The sequence below is a fragment of the Leucoraja erinacea genome, chromosome 37 (assembly GCF_028641065.1).
Source record: "Leucoraja erinacea ecotype New England chromosome 37, Leri_hhj_1, whole genome shotgun sequence".
Classification (NCBI taxonomy): Eukaryota; Metazoa; Chordata; class Chondrichthyes; order Rajiformes; family Rajidae; genus Leucoraja; species Leucoraja erinaceus.
In genome coordinates this window covers 12,921,153-12,945,627 of record NC_073413.1, presented here as the reverse complement: position 1 = coordinate 12,945,627, position 24,475 = coordinate 12,921,153, and the positions used below count along the sequence as shown (strand labels likewise).

General features: G+C 47.7%; 1 protein-coding gene across 1 annotated transcript in view; it reads right to left on the bottom strand.

Moving 5' to 3' along the window:
* Positions 1–10,104: 10,104 nt before the first annotated feature.
* Positions 10,105–24,475, bottom strand: part of lin7b (lin-7 homolog B (C. elegans)) — a 15,813-nt gene continuing 1,442 nt past the window's right edge. The window contains exons 2-7 of the mRNA XM_055662971.1: positions 23,958–24,100; positions 21,548–21,666; positions 19,613–19,684; positions 18,549–18,758; positions 15,850–16,013; positions 10,105–14,434 (exon numbers count right to left, since the gene is read on the bottom strand). Of these exons, the coding sequence (XP_055518946.1) occupies positions 14,413–14,434; positions 15,850–16,013; positions 18,549–18,758; positions 19,613–19,684; positions 21,548–21,666; positions 23,958–24,100 (730 nt within the window). The 3' untranslated portion in view covers positions 10,105–14,412. The remainder of the gene's footprint in view (positions 14,435–15,849; positions 16,014–18,548; positions 18,759–19,612; positions 19,685–21,547; positions 21,667–23,957; positions 24,101–24,475) is intronic.

The following is a 24,475-nucleotide window of genomic DNA, read 5'->3' as shown; positions in this document are numbered from 1 at the left end:
GTACACTGTGTGACCATGGGGTACACTGGGTGATCTGGTCACTGTTGACCATGGGGTACACTGTTGACCATGGGGTACACTGTTGACCATGGGGTACGCTGCAGACTGGGTGATCTGGTCACTGAGTGAATGAGTCGAGTCTCAGATGCTTGCACTGTCTCGGCACAGACAGATGAAATGCTGTAAGGCTCTGTGACCACTGAGCTGAGGAGGGGACATGGTCAATGGACAAAGCAAGGCAGGAGTCAGTGACACAACCTGTGTCTGAAGAATGAGGCTATCCTCATTAAACAGGCTGCTGCCCACAATAGCCACAGGTTCCATTCTACAGACCTGAAGTGTTCAGTGTGTAGACAATGGTGGTCCAGTGTTTTACCGTCAGTCACCTCTCCCAGTACCTGGCAGTGAGCACAAGATGGAACAGCATCACCCTGGGAGTGTGTGATCCAGTGTGGATCCTGTACCATGGCGGCCAGTCACACCTCAACAGAAGTGGATCAAGTCTGTGGAGACAACTCTATCTTTGATCAGACTTTGCTAGCTTTATCTTGCACTAAACATTAATCCCATATCTGTACACTGAATAGCTCGATTGTAATCATGTACCGTTTCTCCACTGGCTGGATAGCACGCAACAAAATCTTTCCACTCTACCTTGGTACATGTGATAATAAACTGGACTAAACAAGGTGGGGAGAGGGCCTCACTCACCCTGTGGGTCTGTGTCTGTTGCTCTGTATTGACCCTGGGAATGAAGGTCCAGGTATCTCTCTGTCACTGGGCCACGTTGCTTGAGGTTCATTATTGCCACATGTACAGCGAGAAGCTTTACTGTGAATATTCTATGTGGTCAGGACAGGTGCCATTGAGGAGTTTGTGCAGAAGACTTGTTCACAATGGGCTCAGTCCAAGTGGAACTCTGTGGCAGAGGCAGCACTGGGTCTCATTGGAACATGACCAATCCCCAGAACCTACAAACAAGCAGGGGGCTTTGTTCGGACCTGAAACGTCATCTGTCCATTCTCTCCATAGATACTGACTGACCCACTGAGTTCCTCCAGCACTATGTGTTTTGCTCAGGTTACCAGCATCTGCAGATCTGTGCGTGGTGCGGCAGCTGTACAGCTGCGGACTGGAAGTGCCTTCAGAGAGTGGTGAGGACAGTGGAAAAAATCATTGGGACTTCTCTTCCTTCCATCATGGACATGGGGTACAAGCGCTGTCTGAGTAGAGCTAAGGGCATTATCAGAGCCCCCACACACCCACAATTTGGACTGTTTATACTGCTTAACTCTGGGAGGAGGTACTGCAGCATGAAGAGCGGGACAACCAGGTTCTGCAACAGCTTCATCCCCCAGGCCATAAGATTACTGAACAATCAAAAAAACCGAGGCTAGAACATTTTAAATATCGTCACTTTTTAAAAACTTTTATATATATATTTATTTTACAGAACCATGCGCATGAGGCATTTTTATGGACGCACCTAGAACTTTTAACTATTAACTGATTTTGGAGAGTAAAATGCAATGAAATTTCGTTCAAGGTGCACTGTGTCTAGGTGTATATCTGAATGACAATAAAGTTTTCATTCATTCATTACGTAACCTTGTCTAGCTGGTAATGAGGAGGTTCCTTCCTCCACCAGACCCACAGTGCACACCCACTCGATACTACCTATTGCCAGAGATTGAAGACCTGGTGGTATTGAGAGTTTCCGCAGCGACGAGGACTTTATAATGGGCCCTCAGTCTAACACAGAGACTGTGTTTATTCTACCCTCACATGAATCACAGGCGGTATCGTTCTGTTGTAGTGACTTTTCACAGGGCTCCCCTATGATTATGGTCTGTTCTCTATCATTAGCACGCTTTTCATTAATTAAACCACGATATTTTTGTAAAGATATAATACATAGATAGGATTGAGTAATGAACTGGTGGCGTAGCTTTAACTGTGCGTGTGGTTGTAACAGCGACTCAGTCCCTTGACACTTGTTCATTCCCCGTCTACAAAGCCATCATTGTTGCAGTCCACCTTCACTCTGTTACCAGCAGAGACTTTGGATACACATCTTCTCACAAGCCTTTGGGCTCTCTCCCCCATCTCTACCTTGGCATAGAGCCAGACTTATCTCCCCTCATGTATCATGATGCTTTGCAGTGTTGGAATCAGCCCAGTGGCCATTCTGTCCCTGCTGTCAATGCTAGCTCTTGGCAACAACAAATTAAACATTCCCACAGTCTGGTTCTCAATCCTGACACAGCTTTTCCCAACTTTCCCCATCCCATGGTTATTTACTCCTACTTTATAAATTACTGCAGAACAGCTATTCCTTTCAATATCATAAGAAAGGTCCCAACCCAAAACGTCACCTATCCCTGCCCTCCACAGATGCTGCCTGACCCACTGAGTTACTCCAGCACTTTGTGCTTTGTGCAAGATTCCAGCTTCTGCAGTTCCTTGCGTCTGCATTCAGTGTGCTGTGCAATTGCTAAACATATCAGGTGTTAGATTATTACGGATTAACAGAATATTCTTTGCCTTCAGGGGAAGAATTGCAAAGTTCAACCACCACAGCCAGTTGTGCATGCACCACATATCTCCTGCTGGAACGAGCTACAGGGACATAAAATAAGGGGAGAGGAGATTTCTCTCCTGATGTTTGGAGCCTGGAAGATATTTCAGTGAGGTGACATTTGCTCCGATGTTTGAGACACCTCAGGCAAATGTACAGATAGGAGCCCATCCAACAATCCGCAACGAGGAAATAAAGACAATCAGATTTTAGTCTGAGGAATGGTTTCGGCCCGAAACGTTGCCTATTTCCTTTGCTCCATAGATGCTGCTGCACCCGCTGAGTTTCTCCAGCATTTTTGTCTACCTTCATATTTTAGTGATGTTGGTCAGAAGTAATGTCGATCTGCCCAGTAATCGCTCAATACTTCTCTTGCTAAATTTGAACAGCAAATTAGAAGGACTTTCCCCACTGGCAGTAAAACACATGAAGCTGGAATAGACCTTTCAGCCCCACCATTGGACAAGATGCAGGCTTGAACGAACAGCATATTCCTTGATTCCCGCCAAATACAATAACCTGCTCATTTCTCTCATCTACATATAGAGAATTCCAAGCACTCACTGCCCATTGATGAAGAATTTTCTTGTGATCTTTGACCTGAGGCTAATTCCTTCCTCTGAGACTGTCCCCTCACTCAGGGGAAACAGCACCTCCCATCCACCATGTTAAGTCCCATGTTGATCATTACCTTTCAATGAGATCACCTCAAAACACAAGGAAGTGTAGACTGCGGAAACTTGGTCCTCGAATCTTGATCCCGAACCTTGTTCCTCCTTCTATCTCAAGTACTTCCTTCGTCAGGGACGGAGACCAGGCCCGCACGCCTGTACAGATATGGTCTCACCGGGGCCCTACAGGTTCATAAATGATAGGAGCAGAATTAGGCCATTTGGCCCATCAGGTCTACTCTACCATTCAATCATGGATGATCTATCTCTCCCTCCTAACCCTATTCTCCTGTCTTCTCCCCACAACCCCTGACACCCGCACTAATCAACTGTGGCAGCACGACTCTTACTAAACACCTTCTACAAGGAGACCAACACACATTTGCCTTTCCCATTGCTTACCTAACCAATGTTTACCTTCGTTGCTTCATGTCCCAGGGCAGCCCGATCCTTCCGATCACCAACACCCCCACATTTATATCTTTCTATCAACATCAATGAGCTCATATTCAGAATCACAGCACAGTACACAGGGCCATCCACCCATTGAAGCAGAGGCAGGAAGTGGAGTACAGGGGACACAGAGTGAGGAACCACAGGCCAGGGGAGGTCAGAACGAAGCAAGCCATGGAAGGTTTAACACAAGAGTTGCAGTGTTCAAGATGTGAACACAAACGTATTGCAACTAGCTCTGGTTGTGGCCAATGTTGATCCATCTCCCCACAAGATCTCCTGATGGGCCCTGTGCTCCACGGAGTTCTCCAGCTTTGCTGTTTGTCAAAACTATACTGCAGCTTTGATCTTCAAACTCTTGATGTGAAAGACGTGCATAGTGTTGTATTCGTGCAGAACTAGCAGTGTCTGCAGGGTGTCCAGGATAAGAGTGCTTTAGACATCTCACAAGGAAACCTCTGTCTAAGCTTGAGGTTGTGTGGTCCTCCCCTACTGTGTATGTTAAACAAACAGCGACTGGACTAGTCCACACTTGCATAACTGTGCAACATCGCTGCTTTAAGATAAGCCCAGAACCACTGGTGATTCTGGCTGGTTACCTATTCATTTGAGGAACTCCTACCTACCTCCTACCTACCTACCTCTCACTATATTTGAACTGAGAGACGAAGGATTAAGAACCTAAAAACAAGGCTCTGCAGATGCTGCTTTATAAAAAAAGAGACAAAGTTCTGGAGTAACTCAACAGGCGAGGCAACATCTCTGGAGACGTTTGGGGTCATGACCTCTGTTCTGGAAGACTGTCCTTATCCATGTTCTCCATTGATGCTGCCTGACCAGCTGACATTCCAGCATTCTGTTCAGAACCTTCTCCATTCACTGAGAGATTTAGCAGCAGATCCATTGTGAGTTGTGGGGGGCTTGAGGGAGGGGGTGGGACTGTTAGACTGTCCTTTTGCTGTTCGTGTGTGTGTGTGTGTGTGTGTGTGTGTGTGTGTGTGTGTGCGGGTGTGTGTGTGTGTGTGTATGTGTGTGTGTACGTGTGTGTATGTGTGTATATATATATTTCTGTGTGTGTGTATATACGTATGTGTGTGTGTGTGTGTATATATCTATATGTGTGTGTGTATGTGTGTGCATGTGTGTGTGTGTGTACCTTCTTGTCTGTGTGAGGGCAGTGAGTGGAGACAAACCTCTGGCCTTTCAACAATGACATTCAAGGCTGATAATTTCCTGGAATTCAAGATTATTTACACTGCGCTTGAAGGTTGCTGCAGTGACTGTGGCAGTGACAGCCCCAGGGCTGAGAGGAGAGGTACAGAGGTGTACAACCTGTAGCTCACAGGCTGATGGAATGAAAACACAGAGGCAACACAGGAGCAAAGACGTGTACAAACACATTGCCACAACCCCAGAATCACTCAGACACAACTCCCTGTCACCGGCTCCTTGCTCTTTATGAGAGAGACTGTCATGTTTCACCTTTTAGCCGAGGTAGATGGTTTGTTTTGGAATTGTAATTACTCAGGCAAGCCCTCACTCCCGCACGAGCTGGGGAAGAGCAGCTGTCAGAGCAGAGAGGGTGCCAATGATGAGGGGCAGAGATAGGGAAGAGAGTCAGAAAACTTTCCACAGCAAAGTGGTGGGTGTGAATAAACGGTGAGAGGAGATATCTTCTACCCAGTGGTTGGAATCTGTAACACACAGAGGTACCTAAAGCAAGAGGGTATAGGCCCAGGGTGAGGGCAAAGAGATGGTAAGGGAATCTGAAGAAGAATCTGAAGGGAACATTTCCCCCCAAAGAATGGTTGGCGTCTGAAACACAGTGAGTGGAGCATGCAGAGACCGTCACCATCTAACTATCTGAATCAGCATTGAATCGCCAAGACAGAGAAGAAGTGTAAAAATGGGATTAGTGTAGATGGATAGGTGCTGGTCCACATGGACATGATGGGCCAAAGGGCCTGTATCAATGCTGCAACACTCTATAAAGATGAGAACAAGCACAGTGATGACAGTAAGTTCAAGAATTGATAGTGTGAGCACGAGAATCAGTAAAAGCACAATGACCAGAAAGACAGAAATGTACTACCTGCATTTGTATAGCAACTTTATCATCCCAAGGTGATCACCGCGTTACCCAACCACACTGAGTCACATGACAGAATGTTATGTCAAAGATGTTGGTTCTCAGGAGATTCCCAATAGACTGAACCCCAGGCAGGCCAGGGGGCAAAGGTGAGAGTGGGAGGGGCCAGGGGGCAAAGGTGAGAGTGGGAGGGGCGGGGGGGCAAGGGTGAGAGTGGGAGGGGCGGGGGTGAGAGTGGGCGGGGCGGGGGTGAGAGTGGGAGGGGCCGGGGGGGGCAAAAAGGTGAGAGTGGGGGGGGGGGTGAGAGTGGGAGGGGCGGGGGGGGGCAAGGGTGAGAGTGGGGGGGGCGGGGGGGGCAAGGGTGAGAGTGGGGGGGGGGGGGGGGGGCAAGGGTGAGAGTGGGGGGGGCGGGGGGGGCAAGGGTGAGTGGGGGGGGGGGGGGGGGGGGGGGCAAGGGTGCGAGTGGGGGGGGGGAGGGGCCAGGGGCCGGGGGGCAGTTCCCAGGGCACTGGGCTAAAGTGAGAGGAGGAGTTATAGAGGATCTGACGATTGGTTTTTCACAGAGTGGTTGATATTCGGAACTCACTCCCAGAGGAGGTGATGGAGTCAGATACGGTCTCCACATTTAAGAAGCATTTAGATAAAGACTGAATGAGGCAAAGCATAGAAGAACAAGGTCCTTGTGTGGGCAAGTGGATCGGCGTAGATCCGTAGTGAGGCTGCCATCGACAAGGTGGGTCAAGGGGCTGCCATCGACAAGGTGGGACGAATGGCCTGTTTCTGTGCTGTACGACTGACTCGTTGACTAAAAGTTCAGACATTGGCTTTCCAGTAAAACAACAGAAGGTCCAAAGAATGGAACTAAAATAGTTCCTCCCACGAATAACCAACATGTGACCTGGGTGGGCAGAAGAGGTTGCCTGGATTGTGGACAAACCCTTCAGGGTCACGACCATGTTTTACCATCTGTGTCATTCAAGTGTTGATGTGAAGGCAATTGAATAAAACTAAATGAGAAATGATGGAAGGATAAACCACTGAAGGAGGTGTGTGTCCCAATTCCTCGCCCCCTTCTCCCCAAAGTCTCCAAGTGTGAATCCATTCAGGAGACGCTGAATGTTTCGACAAACCACACTGCAGGAAAAATAATCTCTTTGGGTTGTTTGACCATTACATTGAGTCTGTGTCTACTAGACTTTCACCCACCCACCAATGTCGATGGCTTGCCCATCTCTACCTGATACGTAACCCAGTCCTGATCTGGTGTCAAATCTTCTCTTAATCCATGCACACCAATCCTACCCAAACATCTAATTCTTCCCACACCCACATACAGGCGGATGATCAACTTCCCAACTCTTTAGGATGTGGGTGGAACTCAGAGAACCCACGGCAACCCACGCAGTCACAGGGAGAACGTGCAAACTCCACACAGACAGCAGTCAGGTTGACAGTGGCTCCAAGAGCTACCTCACTAATGCTGCCCAAACCAAGTTCGGCATAATCCCTCATTCCTGAAGTAATCCAAGAAAATCTCCCTCCATAATGTATCAAAGAACCACACATCATTCTTAAAGCAGTGATTGCCTTAAGTTGTGGCCTGACCTTTGTTTCTCAGTGTTCGGTCTGTACGAAGCATTGCCTCCAAGATCAGCTGCCTTTCTGTTTAAAGACAGATGAGTGATGCAGATGGTCGAACAGCTGCCTCACAGCACCAGAAACATTCCACTTCCAAGACCCCTCACAGATGCTGCCTGACCTTACGAGTGTTTCCGGTACTTTCTGTTTTATTTCAGATATCCAGCATCTGCAGTTTTGTTTTGATTTGCGAGCAGAGCTTAAGTATTGGTTTGTGGAGTTTCTGGACAAGAAATAGATCAAACGTCAGCTGTAACCCAAGCAGCCAGCTTTCATGTTGTATTTCTAACATCGGTGAATGCTGAGCATTCTGCTTCTAATTCACTGAAATGTATAATTCATGATTTCCAGCTCAACTCCTGTCACGATTCTTGCTCTCCACAGCGAGCAGCATCTTGTACAGTGAGATGACTGGTTCCCCGTGTGCTAGAGTCTGTCTCACCTCTTCCTACTCTGCCATCCAGAAATACTCTCTCTGCCGGGTGAGAACTTGTCTGTAAAACAGATGCTGCACTTGCCCGTTTAGCTGATGCTGTTAAAGAACTAGTTATACTCAAAGTGCTTGGTGACTTCCTCACATCTGATGAAATACGGCTTTGTTCCTTCGTCATCCAATTTCCTTCTGAATGTTTCAATAGTGCCAGAACCCACTGCATTACAGCAGCAGTTTGCTGCTCGAATCAATGGCTAATGCACTCCAAGCCTGTAGATTGGAAGTGGATTTACAGAGTCCACTTGCTGCCAGCAGATCTTGGAGGCTTTCCACGGACACTGGGTTGATGGTCACATCTTCAAGCTCAGCTATCTTTTAACGTTCATGTCCAGTCCTCTCACACAAGACAATGGCTCCAGCTAAACAGGAAGAGAAAATCCACCATAAAATCAGAATACTCTCTGAATTGCTGCTCAGGTAATGCACTTGGGAACAACTAGGAAACAACACAGAAGGAAATGACGATGCTTAATTCTATTCCATCTACCATGGCCTTGAGGTTGGTGTGGTTACACCGTGGCAGTGTGATTATGTCTGTGATATCTATGCTGGGGGCATCGTCCAGAACAAGTGGGGCATGTTCCCAGCACCCAGCTCTAGAGGTGACTTGCCTACACCACTGGGTGTGGGGACGGGATCAATGTTCACACACAATGTTTGTCTGCGTACGGTAAACTCTGCAACATCACCATGACAGCATCCTCCAAGAGATGTGGAAACAATCTGTGCAGCACGAAGATGCCACGGAGAATAATTGGCCTAGCTGGCTTTTGGTGCTTTCTATTAGGAGACACAAAGGCACAACATGGAGAGGAGGTTAAGGTTTACTGAAGCAAGTTGTAAGGCTGAATGGTTGTTCCTGTGGAGTCATCGCACTAACTCAGGCCCTTCAGCCCACTGTGTCTGTACTGTCCACAGTAATCCTATTTGCCCACTTCCCTCTCAGCCTTGCCCATTCAATTCTCTCTCCAGAAGCCTCATAACCTGCCCTCTGCATTGACACAGACTCACACCAGGCAGCTGGGCAGTAACCACCTGGAGCAGTGTGTAAGGAGGCAGGCAGGTGAAGCTTTACCTGGCCAAGTGTACCTGCCCTGCTCTGGTTACTGTATACAGTACAGAGCACCAGTACCATTCCATGGCACCCAGATTACTGCCAGCTTTATGTATTTAAAATGAGAAATAATAAATGCATCCATTTATTTTTCTCAACGTGGAACAAAATATTTGGGCTTTAGTTTGGTGTTTCTGCCCTCTGCTGGTTTACAGTGAAAATATGCATCACTTTAATCAGAGTAATTCAGCACAGGAACAGGCCCTTCGGCCCAACTCCTCCATGCTGACCAAGATGCCTCATCAGGTCGCATTTGCCTGATTTTTCCAATCCTTTAATGTTTGATTCTGGCTTGTCTAAACATCCAGACAACTACGGCGACAGTTCTGATTCACAGCAAAGTCGCTCAATGAAACGGGGTTAGGGGGAGAAGGCAGGATAATGGGGTTAGGGGGGTGAGATAGATCAGCCATGATTGAATGGCGGAGTAGATGATGGGCCGAATGGCCTAGTTTTGCTATCACTTATGACCTTATGAATATGGAAGCAGTGTTGCAGTCACAGGCGGACGCAGAGTTGGAGTTCCGATGTGAAGGAAAGAACTGCAGATATTGATTTAAATGCTGGAGTAACTCAGCGGGACAGGCAGCATCTCTGGAGAGCTCTGATGTAGTACGTCAAAGACACAGATACTCCCTGTAGATCACTCAATATGGAGGGGAACAGTCGCCCGAGACAGACAGACAGAATCTATCTGTAGTTCACACACACACACGGTATCTGACTTACACACGGACACTCGCTTTAGTTCACTCACACACACTATCACACACACACACACATGTGGACACACACACACCACACACATACACACTATCACACATGTGTGCACACACACACACACATGTGGACACACACACATTATCTCACACGTACACACGTGCGCGCACTCACACACATGTTGACACACACACACACACTATCACACACACGTGTGCACACACATACACACATGTGCGCACACTCACACACGTGTTGACACACACACACATGTGGACACACACACACACACACACACACGTGCGCACAGAGTGGGGAACAGTATATCTGAGACAGACAGATTCTCCCTGTAGTTCACACACAGACGTGGGGAAGTGTGGGTCTCGTGGAACACTCACGGACTCAGATCTGAACAAAGTATTGAACATCGTGCATCAGCCAACCAACTGGCTGAGATGTGACCGGTTGTAACCCGGAGTCACAGCAACAGTCCAGCGCACACCATCGGAAAACACCAAGGGTGGAGGATATAAAGTTATGCCAACTCCTAATAAAAGCAAGGTGAATACTCCAGGAAGGTGAAATGAGTGGAGGATATCAACTTGTGAATTATGCATGGAACGTGACTGCGTTTGGTTGGAGAGCCATGAGACACACTCAGTTATTCCCCACCGTGTGTGTGTGTGTGTGTGTGTGTGTGTGTGTGTGTGTGTGTGTGTGTGTGTGTGCGCGTGTGTGTGTGTGAAATACAGAGAGTTTGGTGAGAGGGGAAATTGCCCATTCACCTCCAGTCTAACTGGCCAAAGTACAGTCACAAAATGAACTCGCCTCTCCTACAGCACACGATCTCATGCAAAATAAACACCTGGGCCTTCTTCACTGCGTTAAATAATATATTATTTTATTAGACAATAAATTAGACTGCAGCTATGTGAAAGGATTATGGAAACATTAAAGACTTCAGCTGCTTATAATATAGATCAGTGCATCTTATATCAGTACAGTGGTACAGTTAAATATGTGAAGGATTTACTGACATCCTGCTATCAGTTTCCAGTTAACACACACGATATGTTCAAGTTATACAATATTTCACAAGTTTGTTAGGAAGGTATGACACTGCATCTAATGGTTTACAGTTGAAATACTGGCAATGAATGGAAGATGTCACACACGTCTGTATGGGGGATAGTTGGCGAATGGTCACTGTGAGATTCCACACTGGTCACTCTTCATGACTGCCCAGAGTAACTCTGCACTACAGTAAGAGGTGCCGACAATTGATCCAAAGCAAAGAAGCATGGATGCTGAAAGCATGAAGTGCCGAGTCACACAGCCCGTGGATACAGAACGAGAAAGGGTTAACGTTCCACGTCAATGGTGGGGAAACCTTCCTCTCTCCACACTAGAGCGTGGCCTGTTGAGGACTTTCCTCCAGTTACCCCCAATCCCACTTGCCCTGTGGGGGTGAGGAACAAGCAAGGACAGTTCAACAACAACACTGTTCAGCTCCTTGCCCTTTGGGATCCACACCAGTGCAGTGACATGGGTTTGGGGAGATTTATGCTACGTTTAGTTTGAAGGAAAGACTGAGAGGTCTGGGTTATGTTTTGGAACTGTAGACACTGAGGGAAGATTGACCTGAGGTATATACAATGACACGAGGTCTTGTTGGGGAATGGGAAGGATCTACTTCACTTAGCAGAGCAGCCAATAACCACAGGTACCTGTACTGATGTACGTGAGTGAGGACTAGAGTACTGCTGAGGGAAGGGATTATGGTCCAGAGAGATGTGTGTATGTGGTCAGACCCCTGACGGCATTAATGAAGTATCTGAATGAGCTTGTGAAAGTCTACAATCCACCAAGTAGAAGTAGCGCTGAATGAGCCTCAGGAACTGTAATGGAACAGACAAGTGATTTCATGTGCTGTACATTCTGATCATTCTTTCCTCTACATACCAGTTTGTGTTTATTTAGTTGACACTTGTCCAGGAGCCCTCTGTGTTGGTGCACTGCTGCCTGGTTTTGGCCAATAACTGAGCTTAGACCAGCACTAACCTCTGGTGGTCAGCTCAGCCCAAACAGCCAGATAAGCTGTCCTGGCTTCTGCTATCTATTTAGTGTTTTTACAGCACGGTTAAGACTAATTCAGGCTGAAGAGTGAGAACTATTTTTGAAACATTACAATCCAAAGGGTTGTTTGTTCTGAGAATTCAATGCATTGAGGAGTTGGTCAGGGCATTCCCACAAGCTGACTAGTTGCGTGGGTATTTACAGGGGCATTGTTTCCATTCGCAGAGGGGTCAGAATCCAAGGTCTCCCTCCCAGTTGACAGCAAACCGCTGGGACAGAGCAGAACTCAAGTAACGAGGCAGCATTTAAAGCCTGGGATGGGAGTGAGAATGATGCTGATCGCAACCAAGATACACAAGGTGGGGGCAACTGCAGCTGCTTCTACAGAAATGGCAGAGGAAATTACAAAAGAGTTTGAAAACATAGTTCTAAATATGTTTCACTTGTGCACGGACCAAAATCAGGCAGCCATATTCAAAAGTCTAATAATCAAAGAGGAATTTCACTCAAGGTGCTGGAACTTGCTAGCAGTTCATAATGGGTGAAAAGTATCAGTGCATCTGAAGAGAAACAAAATAAACACAAGGGAATTATCAAATAGAAATTGGGTGAAGCATAGAGTGTGGATCAGCTAGCATCTGAAGGTTGGACAGCAGAGAGCATTAATCCACTGTGTGTGTTTGAAACCTCCATTTCCACTTCCCTTGCCGTACCATATCGTGAATGATGCGGAAACATTGAATGCTCTTGTTGAGGTAAAGAAATCTGCACAGCAGCCACCATGGACAGTAGCACAGGACTTCCAGGTACTGAAACAAAACTGTCAGGGTGTCAGTGGTTATGGGGAGAAGGAAAGATAGATCAGCCATGATTGAATGGCGCTGTAGACTTGAAGAGGCAAATGACCTAAATGACCCAAATGACCTAATTCTGCTCCTATCAATTAAAATTGAATCTGAATCTGAATCTGAATCACATGAACAGACTCTTCCTATTGTATTGTAACTCCTTCACAGTTTGAGGTACATTTTAAGGAAATACTGCTAATAAACAACATGCCTCACAAGAAATATTCCTAGATCTCCCGAAGATGTGCACCAATTACTGGTCACTCTGTTCCACTCAGCTGGGCAGATACAACTGCTACCATGAGAACCTGATGCACTGACTGTGACAGTAAGCAGCCAGGTGGGCAGCATCACTGGCACAGTACTAGCCTGATGGGCACAATGGCCTTCAGTAACTACTTCAGTAAGAACAGCAGAGATTGAAGGGAGCCAGGGCAGGATTCTGCTCATCCCAGTGAGAAAATGGTCGGTGCTACATTCACAACACAACCAGTAACGGGCCCGGTAGGAAAGGTGATTGCTGTACCTTGAAGGATGGATGATGAACTATGGCAGTCCACATCTTTACCAGAATACAACAAATCCAGGAGGGAGGGGCGGGAGGGCAGACTGAACCACGAGAAAGTCAGCTAAGGAGAGGCTTCAACATATGTAACCCATTAGGACAACGTAGTCTGTGGGTCAGGGTTCGAACCAGGGTCTGAGCCAGGATACAACGGCACAACTTTACAGGCTGACACCATCTGCCCAGAAGGAACCAGGTTCACATCAGATCAATGCTTTTTTCAGGTAAACTGCAGTCAGTTGCTTACACAAAGACAAAAATAATTAGTGCTGTTATACAATTGTTTGCCAGATATTTCTTGTTGGAGGACTGGGGGGAGGAGTGGGGGAGGAGACGGAATTCTATTGGGAATGGAACAATCCGTGGCAGAACCTGAATCATAAATCAACCTCAGTCGTTTCGCATTTAATGCTTTTCCACAAATAGATGCAATTTTCTTCAGAGTTCCAAATTATTAAATAATGCCTCTGCAATTTCAATAGGTAACAAATCTCTCAGATAACGGGGTCCGGTGCATGTTTACCCGACCCTATCCCATCAAACAAAGCCAAATTCATACTGAGAGGAACAAAACCTCAAGTCGAACAAACATAAACCTCGTTTGCTTGCTAAATAGAAATGTCTTAAAATATAAATGTTAAATGTAAACTTGTGGCCCTCATCCTAAACAGATCTCTCATCCAACCAAACACCTTTGCCAGTGGAATTCTTATTAATGAATGAAGAACTCAAATCATGGCGTTTAAATGTTACCTCAAGCCTCGGAATGAAAGAAGCCATTGATCGCAGGGAAAGGAGAGAAGTGGTGAAAACATGTCGGTCAATTCACAAGAACTAGGAGTAAACACCTTTGCCAGCTGGGCATTCCAGCCCTTTGTAAGCTCATGATATGTAAAGGGGTATCACCTTAAACAAGAAATGTCCCTGACGTTTGCTCAGCCACACCACGATCACAGTACTGCACTGCATCACCCACCACACATCTCCACCAACCCCACAAATCTCTCCCAACAACATACGCATGAAAAGATGATACCTCTGAACAGTGTAATTAAGCGCGTCGTTTTTCATGGTCAGACCTAAAGTTTGGGGCCACTTGGCTACACGCACAACAGCTGTCACATGCTTGGTAGCAGGCCCGCCTCTGGAAACAGGAACTCGGGGTGGCTATCCTCTTGATTCCAGCGACCTGCACAGAGAACGAGAAGTAAAAAGCTGCAGAATGTCACTTCCGTTAATCAAAGGCTCCCTCTCCCCACAATTACATTTGTAATACAGAATTTAACACGTTCTGTTCTTAATGTTTAGCATACCTCCCAAACAAGCTATGAATCACATACCATGCCTGTACTTCATTATATGCGTTAGAACAGAATGAGACTGCCTCACATCACACGTTATAACCGGGCCTGGCCCTGGGCCAGTGGGGCTCAACTTAGTGCTGGGCTCCAGGTGGGTTCTGGGCTCCAGGTCGGATGTGCATTGACCAGGGTCAGGCAGAGTCTCTACCCCACAGGTCAGGGTGTATTGCTACCTGTCCTCAGCTCATTCCCAATCGATTGCACCATGGAGATTAAAGCAGGAACTGCTGAAAACTCTCGGCAAGCCTGGCTGCAACAGGCAGAGTTAATGTTTCACTTGTGACGGAGGGTCTCGAACCTGAAACATCAACTCTGTTCTCTTTCCACAGATGCTGGTGGACCTGCTGAGTGTTTCCACTCAGAGCTGGTATTGATGCACATTTCAGACTGAGCAGGAAAACATCTCAACGTCCCCAGACTCGGCCGTGCTCACATGGACCACATTTAGTTTACGTTTCACTTTTTATCTGAGTCAATCTCTATTTTGTATATTTGTATATATGGAAATGAATACGTATTGGTGTGAGACCATGTGATGACAAGTCTTTCTACCGCCAAAATCACAAAACCACATCTTAAAGGAGGTTCTTATCCCTCCCAAACATGAAGCTATGACTTTACTAAAGACTATTATCAGATGGTTCCTCTGGGTATCCCTGCAAGGAGCTCAGATAATAGGTTTGAGGATGTATTTAGTCTAAATATCAAGGTGACTTGATAGAAATTTGTAAATAATGAATGGGATTAATTGTGTGGGTATTGATTATTATATCCTAGCTTGATAAATGGGGAGGAGGAAGAGACGTGAATTAAATCATGAACCAAACACTGGGCGATTCCAGCGGAGCTGTGTGCCTCTGGAATGCGTTACAGCCCTGTGTGGGGGCAGAGACTGTGGGAAGGAGCGGGCAGTGTTCCTGGCAGGTGCTGAGATCACAGCCCAACACTGGTCACTGACCGACATCCAGGTATTCACCGACACTGGGGAAGACTCGGGTAGCAATCACACAGACTGGTTTCATCACCTGTGTTTCCATATCCCATGGAGTGCTGTGACAAGGATGACAAGGGTGGGCGGGGGCAGGGCCAGGGTGGTGAGCTGTTGTGGGGCTGGTTATATAGAACAGCTCCCTATCCCTGCCCTATCCATGAACAATTACAGGAAGGGTTACACAAATATTTCTGTGACTGTGCCTGTCACGCAGCAGACATTACCGGCAGCCTCTGCCTTGCTGAGACCTACGAGTAGCTGGTGTGTTGCTGCCTGCGCCGAGCTGTCCTCATCTTCTCAAAGCGAGCCTCCATCTCCTCTAGCACCTTGGGCGTGTAACGCACCACCAGCTTCACTGTGCCCTGTGCCGCCTTCAGCAGCTCCACTGCCTTCTCGTGCTGCTCCCCCTCCACGCTCTGCACACAGGGCAAGACAAAAGAGAATGCAGCCATGGGGTGAAACATTGTCTCTACTCCCACTCCTGGGTACTTGGCCCTTTGCCTCACTGCTTTTGTTGATCCACAATTATACAACGAGACTGCGCAAGGAATTACGTGACATATACAACACAGTAACAGGCAATTCGGCCCAACTAGTTCATGCAGACATTTAACCTCCACTCTGTCCTCCACCTGTCAGCTCAATGCTCATCATACACTTGTCCAACCTCCCTTTAAACGCATCTGTAATATGTGTTTCATACACAGCTTCAAGAAAGTAAAGGCAGGTGTTGGTGCCATCAGAGTGGCGAAGGAGTCTGTGGTGAGGGACTCGGGGAGTGGTAGACATGCTATGGAGGGAGGAGGAGAATGGGGCAAAGTGTATCAGAGACTTTCTGTGGACTTGGCAATGAGCAAAGAGGATGATAAACAGACTAACAGTAGCACACACATGCAGAGCTAGCACTGCATTCCAGCCAGCCCCCCTGCACAGCCAAGATCTGCAACATCACGGAAAAAAAAGTGCAAGGCAGAATAAATATTCCGTGTTTGTGAGATGCAAACGTGTCACCAAGAGGGAAGGATTGATGCCCACTGCACCACACCCATCTCTTGCACAGCACACCAGTAGCATTAGCCACGAGAGCCCTGCCTGGCGCCAGGCGATAGAACGCCTCTACAATGCCTCGCTGCTGGAACATGAACTACAGCTTTACCACACAGATACCGCAGGCACTTTACATGACATGCTCTTTAAACAGACATTTGTAAAGGTGAGCACAGCATGTATCCCATGGCGAAGCATGTCCAACCTGTCAACCTTGGTCACCAGACAAGGTACATAAATATCTCGAGACTGGACACAGAATAGGTAACACTCCATCACGGGGAAGGGACAGTGACATTAAAGCCCATGGTGAGGGGCAATATCTCCTCCCTTAGGGATGCCTGTGACTTGCGGTGTTTCTCTGTCCCAGCGTGTAGTGGAGGAGACAGAATGTATTCAGAATGTAGACTGGTAAGATTGTTGGGAAACCGAGGGGATGGGGAGTGAGGGGTACTGAGGGAGAACTGGATTGGCTGTGGTCTTGTTTAGAGATGGAACAGGCTTGAGCTGCGGATTAACCTACTCCCGGCCCATAACATCACCTCTCCCTGTCCTACACGGATGCTGCCTGGCTACTGATTTACTCCAGCACTGTATGTGTGTTATTCCTGCTCCTGTTTCTTATGTTGATTATTTTTACTCCAGATCCCCAGCAACAGAGAGATCCTATAACCCAGGCAAGGTCTATCACCATGACAACCTAACAGTGGGTTGAAAGATATGGGTGGGATTTACGTGAAGACTGGAAGAGAGAAACTATTGGCCTGTGTGTCAAGCAAGTCGCTGACACCATGCAGACTCGGCCCAAATGACCATCGCACACCCTGACCAGACCTCGCCAGTCTTCAAGCTGGAGTAACCGTGTACAGCTCTGAGCCCTGCACATTGTGGTTAAACCTGCCTTAGAAACGGTGCAGTGTTGATTCACTGAACCAGATCGAGTGAGTTACAAGCTAAACAAACTGAGGGCAAATCTCAGCGACACATCTTTATTTCCCCTGGGTTCAGGGGCAATCGGAGTAACGTTTGAAGCTAAGGAGGATCAAAATAAATTACTGCTTCTGGGGATGAGAACAGGGATGAGACATTTAACTTTAGAGATAGATTGCTTGCATCTTGTGTCAGGAATAACTTCTTTGGATGGAGACTGTTGGGAGTAAAGAACTCTCATCCCCCAAAGGTTGAGCAGAATTGAAGTCTCTAACATTGCTGAACCTTAGACTGATGGACACAAAGTGCTGGAGTAACTCAGCGGAACAGGCAGCATCTCTGGAGAAACAGAACAGGTGACGTTTCGGGTTGAGACCCTTCTTCAGACTGATGGAATGCTGTTTGCTAACAGGACGCAGGGATACGGGGCAAATGTGTTTCTCTGAAAACTTTACTGGCTTCATTGCTCTCTCTGGCAAATAATGGAAAGGCACTGCTCAACACAACATGACTGTTTGACAGCACTGGGCCTGTACTCGCTGCAGTTTAGAAAGGAAGACCTCACTGAAACTTTCCGAACAGTGAAAGGCCTGGATAGAGTGGATGTGGAGGATGTTTCCACTAGTGGGAGAGTCTAGGACCAGTGGTCACAGCCTCAGAATAAAAGGACGTTCTTATAGGAAGATGAGGAGTAATTTCTTTAGTCAGAGGGTGGTGAATCTGTGGAATTCTTTGCCACAGAAGGCTGTGGAGCCCAAGTCAATGGATATGTTTAAGGCAGAGAAAGATAGATTCTTGATTAGTGCGGGTGTCAGAGGTTATGGGGAGAAAGCAGGAGAATGGGGTTAGGAGGGAGAGATAGATCAGCCATGATTGAATGGTGGAGTAGACTTGATGGGTCGAATGGCCTAATTCTGCTCCATCACTTATGACCTTAGGAACAATGTTTGAAGATATTAAACGAGATCACCCACCACTCCATTAACGGAGAGAAGCTGATCTCCACGTTTCAGTCCCCCGTGTCTGTCAGCGACTCCTCCGGGAATGATCCGGGAGATGTAGATGGGGGAGTTCTGTTCCTTCCCGCCCATGATGTTGAAGCCGAGCCCCTCGTCGGTCTTGGGAAGTTCCACAACGCGAGGGTGAGCGTGCCCCTCACTGGCTGCAAACGCTGCCACCGTCGCCTGCACTCCGGGAGGGAAATCATTAGTCGTCAAACAGGGAAGTAAGACAGACAAACTTGCATCTACATAGCTCCCTGTGGTCACATTCTGACCACAAAGAACTCAAATAATTTTAGTCAACAAAATACTTTCTGAAACATTGTCACCGTTTGTATGAACGGAAGCAGGTAATGTGTGCACAGCAATATCCCACAACTAGTTTAGACATGAGCTGAGGTCATGAAAATAGCTCTAGTGCCCTCTATAATGTTTGGGACAAAGACCCACCATTTATTTATTTGCCTCTGTACTCCACAATTTTGAAATAGAAAAAAATCAATGTGGTTATAGTGCACATTGTCAGATTTTATTAAAGGGTATTTTGGTCTCACCATGTAGAAATATGCAGCAGTGTTTATACATAGTCCTCCCATTTCAGGGCACCATAATGTTTGGGACACAGCAGTGTCATGTAAATTAAAGTAGTCATGTTTAGTATTTTGTTGCATATCCTTTCCATGCAATGACTGCTTGAAGTCTGCGATTCATAGACACCACCATTTGCTGGGTGTCTTCTCTGGTGATGCTCTGCCAGGCCTGGGTTACAGCCATTGTTACTTGTATAAACACAGCTGTAATTTCTACATGGTGAAACCAAAATGTATAAAAATACCCTTTAATAATATCTGACAATGTGCACTTTAACAACATGTGATTTTTTAAATTACAAATCTCAAATTGTGGAGTACAGAGGCAAATAAATAAATGATGGGTCTTTGACCCAAACATTATGGAGGTCACTGTATAAAAATGCATACCACCCCATAGAATGTGGACAAAGCAGACATCGCCTGGATTCAGGAACTGATCGTTACCTTGGCTGTCGCATGAGCTCTGATCTCGGGGCTGCCACTGATGTCAAGTGTCTCGTACAGCTGTTCATACACCTGGAATGAGAAACATGCCAGAGAAACATTAAGAGTCTTACTCTTGCACCAGGCATTACCACCACACTGATCCTGTCCAAATGCCAACTATTGTGAAGTAACAAAACTACACGAGGAAAGATAAAATAAACGGCAGGTAAGAATCATCTCTGAGTACGTGTGGTGGTGCTAATCCTGTGTCATCAGACACTACTGCTAAAGTTCACCCATGCAAACACAGCCAGTCCCCATCTTCACGCTGTCTCCAAGACCCTCAGGGGAAATACAGAAGCCTCTGGCGGAGAGCGAGCCCACGTTACCCTGTATCATTAACGAGTTGCACTGTGCTCTTCAGAAATTAGTGGAACAGACTAATAACTATAATTACCCAAGAACAATAGTTATTCACTGGTGGATTATAAACTAATACCAACATATCTCCAGTGGCATCTTCATGGTATAATTATAACAACAGGACCATTAATCAACAGTAGGCAGCACGTTTGTGGATCCCCCCATGGAGTTGCGTACAGAATAACCATCCAATGTAGGCTTCAGATGAAACAGTGTTAAGTGGCAAGAAATAACATCACATTGTGGATGAGGGTGAAGGGGAGGGGGGGTGGGGGTGAGGAGTGTGTGTGTGCGTGCGTGCGTGTACACCTGCCTGCAGGAGATGTCCTCAGTGTGTCTACTGGACGGAGTGGACACATGTGTCTACTGGACTGGATCTTTGCACAGTCCAATCCCATTGCATGCAGGGTTTTGGAACGTGAATGTGTGATAGGTTGATTAGTATCACAGCTGTAAACGGAGCACTGAAAACAAGTGCAGTCTTCAGGTAAAGTCTGCCTGGTGGGTGTGTGGAGGAATGGACGGAGGAGATGGAACAGAGGCTTTAGGTACAAGGCAGCACCAGTGAGGACAGAAGGACGTGCTGTCTGCAGGGGTTTCCACTCCAAATGTAAATAGCCGAACTGGAAGACTGTTACCATATTTCTCACCGAACAGATAAATCAGCTTAGCTGGACAAATTGCACAACAAACATTTTAGATTCTGTCAATTTTCTCAGTAGAAAGCGAACATTTTCTAGATGTAACAATAAACTCTGTACGCTGTTTATTTTCTCTTTCGCACTACCTCATGCACTCATGATTTTCCAGGAAAGCTGGCAAACAATGGTCATCACAGTCTCGGTACATGTGACAATAATAAACATATCAATAAGCCTGTGCCAGTTCTGTAACCCACACAAACCTTTGCCCAACCCAAGTTTATCTGACAGCATCAACAGTACACTTTCTTTCTTTCCCTCTCAACCTAATTCCCCAGAAAAGTATCCATACTTTTCATCCCAACTATTTCCCAGGGAGAAAATTCCATATTATAATCACATTCAATTTTAAATCTTAGAAATTCGTTTTTTCATTTTCAAAAGGATGTCAGCATAAGATATGGAACTGAGCTTTAGGGAAGCACAAGGGGGAAGTCAAAGGGAGGAATCGGGAATAGGAGGTGCGCTCAGAGAGGTTTACGAGATAAGGTTCACTGAGTTGTGACTGCACACTGAACAGATCGAGTTTTGCACAGATAATAAGACATAAAATGCTAGAGTAACTCAGCGGGTCAGGTACCATCTCTGGAGAGGAGGAATATGTGGTGTTTCGGGTCAGAGGCCTTCTTCAGACTGAAAGATAGGGGTGAGGGTTGGGGTACCTGAAATGTCACCCATTCCTTCTCTCCAGAGATGCTGCCTGTCCCGCTGAGGTACTCCAGCACTTTGTGTCTATCTTCAGTGTAAACCAGTATCTACAGTTCCTTCCTACACACTGAGATTTTCACACAAGTGTGAGCAATGGCACAGTCAAGAAACGCACACTGACCTCTCGGATAGCGGAGCAGAACTTGCTCTGAAGAACTCGCTGCAAGGTCTGCAGCTTCTGCGGTGGGACGTTGCCACTTCGCTGTAACTTCTCCAGCAGCTCGATGGCCCTGGCGACATCTGGAACACAGGGGAGCAGGAGAGGAGAGTGAAGCCATGCACACCCTTCAGGCACTGGGATCCTTGTCCCCCTGGTCGGGTCTGCTTCAGGGCTGTATAACTCCAGGACATTATCTCTGATGTCCATTCTGCTGCTTTAGCTGCCTGACCTGCTAGATAATTTTAGCTCAATTTTTTTATTATGCATCTGCAGCATCTGCAATTCATTTGTTTTTCAAGGTTACAGGGAACCTTTATAAAACACAGATTAGGTCGCAACTATTTCAAGCTACTGCACTTAAAGCGGTCTTGCAGGTCTTAGAGAGGGTGCACAAAAGATTTACTGGAATGATTTGAAAGATGTTAAGGTTAACTATAATCCAAATGGAAAATGAAGCAAATATTTAGTAGGGTAGATTGCATCTGTGGAGAGAGAAGTGGAGTTAACATTTCACGTCATCATGTATATGGTGGGCTTAAGGGACTGTGATTGACTCGATGAAAGTTGGATTGTTTACTCGAGAGCAGGGAGGAGATGCTATCGAGGTGCCAAGCTCAGTGAGGATTTAAACAGAACACAGAAGGAAGCTGTATGTTCATGGACAGGAGTCCTCACAGTGACAGGCAACATGGGGTTGAGAGGGAATGATAGATCAGCCATGATTGAATGGCGGAGTAGACCCGATGGGCTGAATGGCCTAATCCTACTACTATGTCCTATGGTACATGAGGGGAAAGGGAAAAAAATGAGGTATCAGAACCTGATAGACAACGTTTTCACATAGAGGTGGTGGATATACGGAACGAGCTGCCAGAGAAGGCAGTGGAGACGGGTACAATAATAGCATTTAAAAGGCATTTGGACAGGTACTTGAATAGGAAAGGTTTTGAAGTGATGTGGGCCAAATGCAGGCAGGTGGGACCAGTGTAGGTGGGGCATCTTGGTCAGCATGGGCAAGTTGGGTCGTAGGGCCTGTATCTGTGCTTGGTGACTTTATGACCCAGTCTGCAGTAAACTATGTCTTGGTGTCATAGAGGGATACAGTGTGAAACAGACCCTTCGACCCAACTTCCCCACACCAACCAATGTCCCACCTGCCTGTCTGCAAGGACAGGTAATTCAGTCCTTGTCGAGATGTCTCCATGTTGTGAGAATATCTCTTGGGAATCTGACCCCAGTTTTAACCACATTCTGCTGGAAATTTCAACAGTAATGCCCTCCAAACTTCTCAACTCATGCTCTTTGGATTCAAAGGTGTTCTACTATTTACACTATCTCTAATGGAAGAACATTTCCATTCTTGTCCTACAGTCTAGACAGTGAAGAGCTCACGAGAGCTGGTGATAAAGGTGAAGTGCTTTAAGATGCCCAGAGAAAGTTAACAAGAGTAAATTAAAATATTTTTGAGGAACAGATGCCATAGGGAAAAGAGACAAGTTTGCCCATGTCCATAGTAATCGTTTACACCAGACTAAGTGTGTGAACAATCACACTGCTCATTCTGGGCCCGAAGTTACCCCGTCATATACCCTGAGCCCGGACTAACCCTGTCATATACCCTGGGCCCAAGCCCGTACCTATCTCCCACATAACCCGGGCCAACGACCCTCCCACCCACCCCCCCCCCCCCCCCCACACACACACACCACCCCCCCCCCCACCCACACACACACACACACACACACCCACACACACCCACACCCCCACACACACCCCCACACACCCACACACACACACACACACACACACACCCCCCCCCACCCACACACCCACACACACACACACACACACACCCACCCCCACACACACACCCCCACCCCCACACACACCCCCACACACACACCCACCCCACACACCCCCCCACCCCCCCCCACCCACACACCACCCCCCCCACACCCACCCCCACACACACACACACACCCCCCCACACACACCCCCCCCCCACCCCCCCCCCCCCCCCCCCCCCCCCCCCCACCCCCCCCCACCCCCACACCCCCCCCCACCACCCCCCCCCGCACCCCCCCACACACACACACACACACACACACACCCCCCCCCACACACACACACACACCCACACACCACCCCCACACACACCCACACACCCCCCCCCACACCCCACACCCACACACACCCCCCCCCCCCCCCCCCCCCCCACACACACACACCCCCCACACACATATACACACACACATACACACACACACATACACACACCACACATACACACAGTCACAGACATACCACACCACCCCCCCACCCATACATACACCACACACACACCCCCCCCCACACATACCACACATCACACCTCTCTCCAACGACAGATTCTCCGCCACGCGCCGCCATGGTGAAGCCGCTGTCACGTGACCCGCCCTGGCGACGCGCCCCCCCCCCCCGCGCCATGGCAACCGCTCCCCCCTGCTCCCCCCACTCCCGCCACTGGCGGCGCTGCTGCACCGGCCCGGACCTCCTGCTACCCCCACCCCCGCCACTGGCGGCGCTGCTCCTCCCTTCCTGTCTCCCTGGGACTCCACCTTCACGGAACTATCTACCTGCACCCCTAGATCCTGCACCCCTAGATCCTGCACCCCTAGATCCTGCACTCCTAGATCCTGCACCCCTAGATCCTGCACCCCTAGATCCTGCACTCCTAGATCCTGCACCCCTAGATCCTGCACCCCTAGATCCTGCACCCCTAGATCCTGCACCCTGCACCCCTAGTTCCTGCACCCCTAGATCCTGCACCCCTAGATCCTGCACCCCTAGACTGCACCCCTAGATCCTGCACCCCTAGATCCTACATTCCTAGATCCTGCACTCATTGAT